Genomic DNA, 7,838 nt, shown 5'->3' with positions numbered 1-7,838 from the left:
GTCAAGTACTTTAGTCTGAATATTAGCAACAAGATTCATTAGGTGCTTATCAGCTTTATTTATACACTGTGTTTTTGTATTTCATAAGTATTTCAAAAATTTGGTATCTGTATTATGCGAAGTGTCCCCTCAGAAGTTCGACCAGGAGACAGGGAGTTCAATCACTCACTATGACTTGCGTTGACCACCAGGAGGCAGCATGGAAGGAAGGAAGGCCCCAGCTGGCAGCCAGCAGCCAATCAGCCCTGATCACAGGCCTAGGGACCCTGCCTCTAGTTTACTTATATATGTCAATGAAGAATTTTTAGTTTAGTAATGTCTGCCAACTGAAGAATACTTCCCACCACTTTTATTTACCCCCCCCCCACCCCCGAAAACACTTTTAGATAAATAAATGGAAGTTTCATGTGAGTTTATATTTCACTATGATTGCACTTGTCAGAAGAATTCACCTTGCCCTAGCTGGTTGCTCAGTGGTTAAAGCATTAGCCGGTGACTGAAGGTTCATGAGTTCAATTCTGGTTGCAGGCTCATCCCCAGCCAATCCAGTCAATTGATTTGTCTCTCTCACATAGATGTTTCTCTCTCCTGTCTCTCCCTGTCCACTCTCTGGAAATCAATGGAGGAAAATATCCTCAGGTGAAGATTTTGATTTGTCTCTCTCACATAGATGTTTCTCTCTCCTGTCTCTCCCCTGTCCACTCTCTGGAAATCAATGGAGGAAAATATCCTCAGGTGAAGATTTTAAAAAAACCTCCACTTTTTAAAAAATATTTTTTAATTGATTTTAGAGAGGAAGGGAGAGGGAGAGAGAGAGATAGAAACATCAATGATGAGACAGAATCATCGATTGGCTACTTTGTGCATGCTCCCCATTGGAGATTGAGTCTGTGCCCTGATCAAGAATCAAACCCTGACCTCCTGGTCCATGGGTTGATGCTTAACCACTGAACCACACTGGCTGGCAAACCTTTATTAACAGTTTGGCACATTGGATATTTTATTTTATTTATTTATTTTTAAAATATATTTTATTGGTTTTTTACAGAGAGGAAGGGAGAGAGATAGAGAGCTAGAAATGTCGATGAGAGAGAAACACCCACCAGCTGCCTCTTGCACACACCCTACTGGGGATGTGCCCGTAACCAACGTACATGCCCCTGACCGGAATCGAACCTGGGACCTTTCAGTCCGCAGACCGATGCTCTACCACTAAGCCAAACCGGTTTAGGCGCATTGGATATTTTAAATAAGTTTTGTTGTTGTTGTTGTTGCATATCTGTAGGTTGATCTTAGGATACAATCCATTTACTGAATACATTTAGGAAATACAGCTCTATTAAAGAATTGGCAAAGAAAGGAAGAGACAGAGTAATTCATTCAAAGGTGGATTTTTACATCTACAGTATGAAATCAAGTCACTAGTACAATTTTCCCCCTGTACACATATATGTAACATCTAGTCATAATTGTTTATTCACAGAATTGACAAAAATAAAAATGTAGATGTCAAGAAAAGAACTTAAAATAAGAACAGACATTTGCAAGGGACAATACAATCCATACCAATCTCTGTGGAAAGCAAAATCCAGTGAGCATTTACATAATATTCTGGTAGAATTGTCCTTCGGCTTTTTCCCCGGGTGGTGCTTCTCTCTCTCAGGGCACTGGAAGCATCATCTTGCTAACAGGCTATACCAGTGGCATGTTTAAAATAAGTTTGTAATTCTTTTAATACTGCTTGACTTTTGTGAATGAGTTCTGCAAGTAGTAAAATGATACACATTCTCTGGGACACACATTTGACGAGTCATTTCTCTCCTCTGAGATTGCTGAGGGGAAAGAATAGAGAATGATTTGAGGAGTCAAAATGAATCATAAAGGAAGATTTCTTTCACTCAGCTTACCATCATACTGTGCATTTCTTCATCTATCTAAAAGTTTTCCTGTGACCTCTGAGTAGTAGTCACGCACATAGCTTCCCTTTTAAACTGTATTCTCACTCAGAAGTGATTTTGACTCGTTAAAGGGGACAAAGGAAGGTACTCCCAGGAATACCAGGTAGGTTTTAATGTTTAAATATGACCGAAATGGAGTAAATATGTATTTGTGACTATGTGCGCCATGAGTATATCTATTTTTAAATTAATTCTAAGTTATAGATGACATTTTACTCAGGCTTTATAATGGAGAGCTTTTCTGTGTTAAGTTCAAGAAAAATTTCTTGAGAAATGGTTGGAGATTTCTGTCATATATTTGCCCGTGACATTTGCCAATAGCTTTGGACTGCTTAAGTAAACAACAGGTAATGTTAATCTGCAAAGATTTCCTTATAGATTTACTCTTACTAAATTGTCTGTTTTTCTAACTTTGGCTATAAAAATCAAGACACGATTCTGTTAAGGATTAATTTTCTAGAACTTATGGCAATGTGTGTTGATTTGTTGTATAATAACTTTAAATTACCACAAAGTATCCCTCAGATAACAAAAATCTTGAAAAGTAATTAATATATGTCTGATTTCTGAGTATATTTTTATCTACATATATACATAGAATTTGTTCATATTAAAAATGTGGAAATATTATAGTTTAAAACTATGCAAAATGAGATCTAACCAAATAATTTATAATAAAACCTTTACTGCTATTATAATATAAATTATATTTTATACCAGAGGAATCCACATATGACATAGTAACTTACTAATTTAAACAAGTTTTAAACTTCTTTCGATGACAGTTATGCCATCTATAAAATTATGTATTTTTCCATCAATCTCTTTGGTATATTATGAATATAAAATACACTAAGATTTTTTAAAGGCATAAAATTAGCGTGTCTATTTAAAGTATTAGAAAGTACAAAAATATGTCTTCTTTTATGTTATTTTAAACATTCCCATCAAAACTAAAAGGATAAAACAGAAGTTAGATTCTTAATATTTGTTAAATAAGAGTGATTGTCATATGATATTTTAGTTTGGAAATTTCTAAGCAACATTCAATAATTAATAATAGAAACCCAAAGCTTTATACAATAATTTTTTACTCAATATTTTTAAAAACCATTATATTAGTCTTATAATATTCTTGAGAATTCTAACATATATAGTACCAACTAAATTTAAGTATGAAAGATGAAAATTATTTGCTCAATGTTCCAATATTAAAGATGAAGTTAAACCTAATAATCTGTTTTCTCATTTCCTAACAAATACCTTAGCTAAGTAATCGGGCTATGTTTTATAGGTAGCATTTCTTAAATAGAATGATTTTCATGATTAGTAATAGTGTTTTTATTGGTATGTTCTAAAAATGTGAATGTCTCTACCTTCCATATTTTGTTTTCATCTAACCTTTGGAGAGCTATTTATCAATAATTGTTTTGAATTAAGTTTTGAAGTATTCCAAGAATCTTTATTTCTTATGATTTACATTGTCATTTTTTTCTGTATCTATGATTAATTACTAAAATACTAAGAATATTAATATTAATGTGTTGATAAAAATTAATATAACAGAATACTTATATAAGGGCATTATATTTTTATTTAATAAAAGCTTAAGAGAAATTAACCAATTTATAAAATAAAAAACTATATTTTCAACTTTTAAATGGATTATAAGATGCCCAATATTTGATATTTTTTAATGTGAAAGATACAGACATACAATGAACTTGAGTTACTTCATCTCTGAAAAAATTATAAGCTTACTCTGATTTTCAAACTTAACACTTAAAAGTAAAACAGTAATTCGAGTAAACAGTGAGTGAAAAATATAACACTTCTTAAATTAAAAGTTGTTTCCAATAGTGTGTTTGCTAATTACATTGCTAGTTTTTTACTCCAAAGCCTTTAAAAAGGATATTAGGTACAAATCATCTAAATAAATATATATTTGGGTGAAGAAATTCAGGATAGTCTCTGGGTTTGAAAAAATCTATATAAAATACCAACATCAACATTGTTATGATTTTTTTTTTATTTCAAAGTATTCTGCCTTCCTATATTATTGGATCAAATCTTGAAATTATATACTCCAGCAAATGATACTATGAGGAATGTGTAGCACTAACATTTTAATTAAATTATAAAAGCATAATCTGCACAATTATAGCTTAGCATTTGTAGCTAAGCATTTGATGACCCCCTAATTATGTTATTAGTAACATTTTTATTTGATAGCTAGATAACTGGATAAATTAGAAATATATAATTAAAGCAAAGTCATGTCCTAATTTATAAAGACAATAAAAACAAAAAAGCATAGGAAAACCCCATTGAAAAATAGTTACTGCACCATTATAATGAGATACAATTTTACCGATATATCTTACAAAGAAAATAAAGGTCAAACTTTGCCTTATGCTTTCTTGTTAAAATACTCTAGAAGATGAGATAATTATGTAAGTCTCAAGTCATAAACATAATACAAAATGATTCACCCCCATGAGCTTTTTGCCACAAATCTAAAGTTATTTTGAATGGCACAGGATGAAAGCCAATATTGGGAGATGGTAAAGAATCACCATACAGGGTTTTAAATAACAAGACCAGAATCTTACTTCATTACTCAGGAACAATTAATTTCAGAGCACAGATTTATTATACTTTCTGCTACCTATGTTGACACCACATGTCTCACCAGATGAAAGTGGGCAGAATCCTTTAACCGTAGTCCACTGTGGAGCCCAGTATGAAGGGTGATGTGGGGCAAGGTACCATGGTTCTTGAGAGAGGAAAAAGCCTGAATATGCATTAAGAATCATGAAGAAAGAAACTAGTCCAAGCAGGAGCCTTTATCTCAGAGTTCAAGGTTGTAAAGGAGTTGTATTTTGCCCAGTGAACTAGATTGGCAAGGGTCAAATAAGGCCAATCTGCTGGGGGGGAAAAACAAAACAACAAAAACATAGCACCAGCATATAGCCTAATTATATCCACAAACACAAAGACTTCTCAATTGTCTTTTTCATAAAAATCATCTCTTTCTTGCATTGATGAAGCAATATGCATACGTTTAGCAATACTCTTCTTTCTTTGTCAATGACCCAAGTGAACTGTCCAATCCACCAACAAAGCTTGAAAAGTCACCGTTCCTTTTAGAAGGACACAGACCTCTTTCTCCTCCTGGCAAAATCCCCGGCTTGAATGAAGTTGGAGAGAGCCTTCGTGAGGTGACTATCCGATGTCTCCGTGCTGCTCCCAAAGTCAGCAGCACTCTTGAGGCCAGGGCACAAGCACTGCACCGTGGCCCTGCGGATGTAGCTGTCAAAGATGTAGTAAATGAAAGGGTTGACACAGCTGTTGGCAATGGCTAAGGGCCCGCTCACCTCCATGCCCCGCTGGAGGACAGACACGGAGACGTAGTGCTCTTGCTGCAGCCCAGACACAATGGCCAGGAGCTTGAACGTGTTGAAGGGCAGCCAGGAGATCACAAAGGCGGCCACGACAATAAGTATGATTTTGATGGATTTCCTCAGCTTCTTGTTGTGCTTTCCCGTCCGCTGGTACTGGGCGCACAGCTTCCTGACGATACAGCAGTAGCAGGTCACGATGCTCACCAAAGGCGCGAAGAAGGTAAAAAGTAAGGACACCAGGGACCAGGTCAGTCTAACCGAAGTGGCCCTCTTCTCTGCACAGTATGGCTTATCTTGGATCAGGGTGAGCTCCCTGGACAGAAGAGTAGGCAGCCCCAGGAGGCAAGAGACACACCAGACACTGGCACAGACCCCGTAGGCACAGTCCCTCCTTCTGAGTTTCCTGGACGCGGCCGGCCACACGATGGCCAGGTAGCGGTCCGCGCTCATGCAGGTGAGCAGGAAGACGCTGCAGTACATGTTGACCGAGATAACGTAGGAGCTGCCTTTGCACAGGAAGGAGCCTGTCCTCCACAGCCCTGACGAGGCTTCCTTGTCCACCCAGAGAGGCAGCGTGATGAGGAAGATGAAGTCGGAGGCGGCCAGGTTCACGATGAAGATGTCGATCAGCCTCCGGCTCCCGCGTTTGAAGTGCAGCACGCCCATGAGGAGGAGGTTCCCCAGCACCCCGATCAGGAACACGGCTGTGTAAAAGGCGGGTAGGAAAAGGGATGTGTAAGGAGCCTGGAAGTGGGTCTCCTCCACGTCATCAGGGTTTGGGCTTGTCCCGGAGGAATAATCCCAATAATCAGAGGTTGCTTCTGGGTCCATCGCCGAAGATCAGGTGGCAACACCTGGGGAAGTTTCCTTACCTAGGAAGTGCCTGTGCGAATGTTAGAAATCTCAAGGCAGCTTCTTTTATGCAGTGCCACCTCTTCCCCCACCTCACCCCTCCCTTAAAAGATGGTGAGGGAAGCATAAAAACAAAGATTTTAAAAAGCAGTTTCTACCACTCTTCAGAAAGGGCCCTCCAGGAACATCACCCTGATTGGTGCTGGGTAGTTGTGGTTTTTTAAATTTACATTTGCCCAGGAAACTAAGCTGCTTTTTGGCTTCTTTCTTCAAGGTTTTGAACTTGTTTCTTTAAATCCAGAAATTAGAAAATAAATTAAACTTTTTTTTCTCCTTACCTACGTGAAAGACATATTTTGCTTTTCTAACACCGAGAATCCTTTTGATCTAGCCTTCTGTTTCACATATAGGATACTGTTTTACTATTAGAATTTTAAGGTGATGATGGTGAAGATACTGTTTTTATTTACATCATTGGTAAAATATGAAGAAAATAGTCTTCCGTTGCAGGAAGAGTGAACTGAAAATCTAAACCATGCCAGACTGCATCTATGGCAAATATAATGGTTCCAGTTAGGTTATGAGATTTTTCCCAATTACTTGACTCTTTTAGTTCATATATAATTAATCCTGTCTCACTCAATAAGTTGTGTGTTTGCTTTTTTTTTTTTTTATCTTCAAAAAGCTGAGGCCATATCTTGTGTTTTTATTATTTGGAAAACAGTATTCCACTATGATTAGCACAATACCTTGCACATAGTGGGTGCTTTGGGAATGTTAGTTTATTTGAGTTGATTAGAAAAGCTCTTATTTTTGTGATTCAGTGTTAGTAGCAATAGTGAATTCATTGGGTTTACCTGCAGGCATTCTTATTACAAATTGATATTTTCAACTTCTCTGCCGTTATAATTCAACGAATTACATTCCCTTTGTTAAGATTAACATTCTTGTTTGAAAGATTTTCTCCTACTAACCCTTAAATATCTGTTTCATCAGACTTTAGATCCCCTCACCTTTATAGCAGTGACTGCTTAGCTTTTGAGCTGTGACTTTTCCTTGAGTACCTCCACACATCAGTGAGCTACACTTTGGAAATTATTGGCCTGGCAACAGAGAGACCTATATTAAGTGACATTATAATGAAATTGCCAGAATAGGCACTATAAAAGGAAGATTTTTGGTTCATTCAAAACTCTTGAGAAATAGGCTGACATAGGAAAGATCCTATCCTATTTTCTTATCTAGTCTCTTTTATATTAGAAAGACCATAGCAAAATATAACAAATTCTGAAACTGACTTCATTTATTTCAACTTTTTACTGGCTGAAGTGGCTCAAGGTTCTCTCACACTCTTCTCTCCTTCCCTCTTTCCCTCCATCTCATTTCATCGCCGAAATTAGTTTCAGATTGATATTACGAATACATGGAAGAACGTATGCCTGTGGATGAAAATACAGTTGTTAAACATTTGAAGTTCTTTCTACTGAATTTTTATTCCTTTCAGACTTAATGTGTTGAAAAGAATGATCCTACCTGCTGTATTCCCTCCTTCCCTCTTTTTCTTGAGTGTCACCTCAGCCTTAGGCGTCAGTCTAAGGCAGGGGAAGATGAGAGCTCCCCTGAT

The 7,838-nt window shown here is 36.8% G+C and overlaps 1 protein-coding gene across 1 annotated transcript; it reads right to left on the bottom strand.

The window, feature by feature from the left end:
- Nucleotides 1-5,104: 5,104 nt before the first annotated feature.
- Nucleotides 5,105-6,206, bottom strand: GPR15 (G protein-coupled receptor 15; the record flags this gene model as incomplete). The annotated part of the gene is made up of 1 exon (XM_084870526.1): nucleotides 5,105-6,206. The coding sequence occupies exon 1, from the start codon at nucleotides 6,191-6,193 to the stop codon at nucleotides 5,105-5,107; it is 1,089 nt and encodes a 362-aa protein (XP_084726652.1). The 5' UTR covers nucleotides 6,194-6,206.
- Between the last annotated feature and the right edge of the window lie 1,632 nt (nucleotides 6,207-7,838).

The sequence above is a fragment of the Pipistrellus hanaki genome (genome assembly GCF_964339955.1).
Source record: "Pipistrellus hanaki genome assembly, chromosome: 2".
NCBI classification, from domain to species: Eukaryota; Metazoa; Chordata; class Mammalia; order Chiroptera; family Vespertilionidae; genus Pipistrellus; species Pipistrellus hanaki.
The sequence above is the reverse complement of the archived record's forward strand: the minus strand, read 5'-3'. Positions and strand labels throughout refer to the sequence as shown.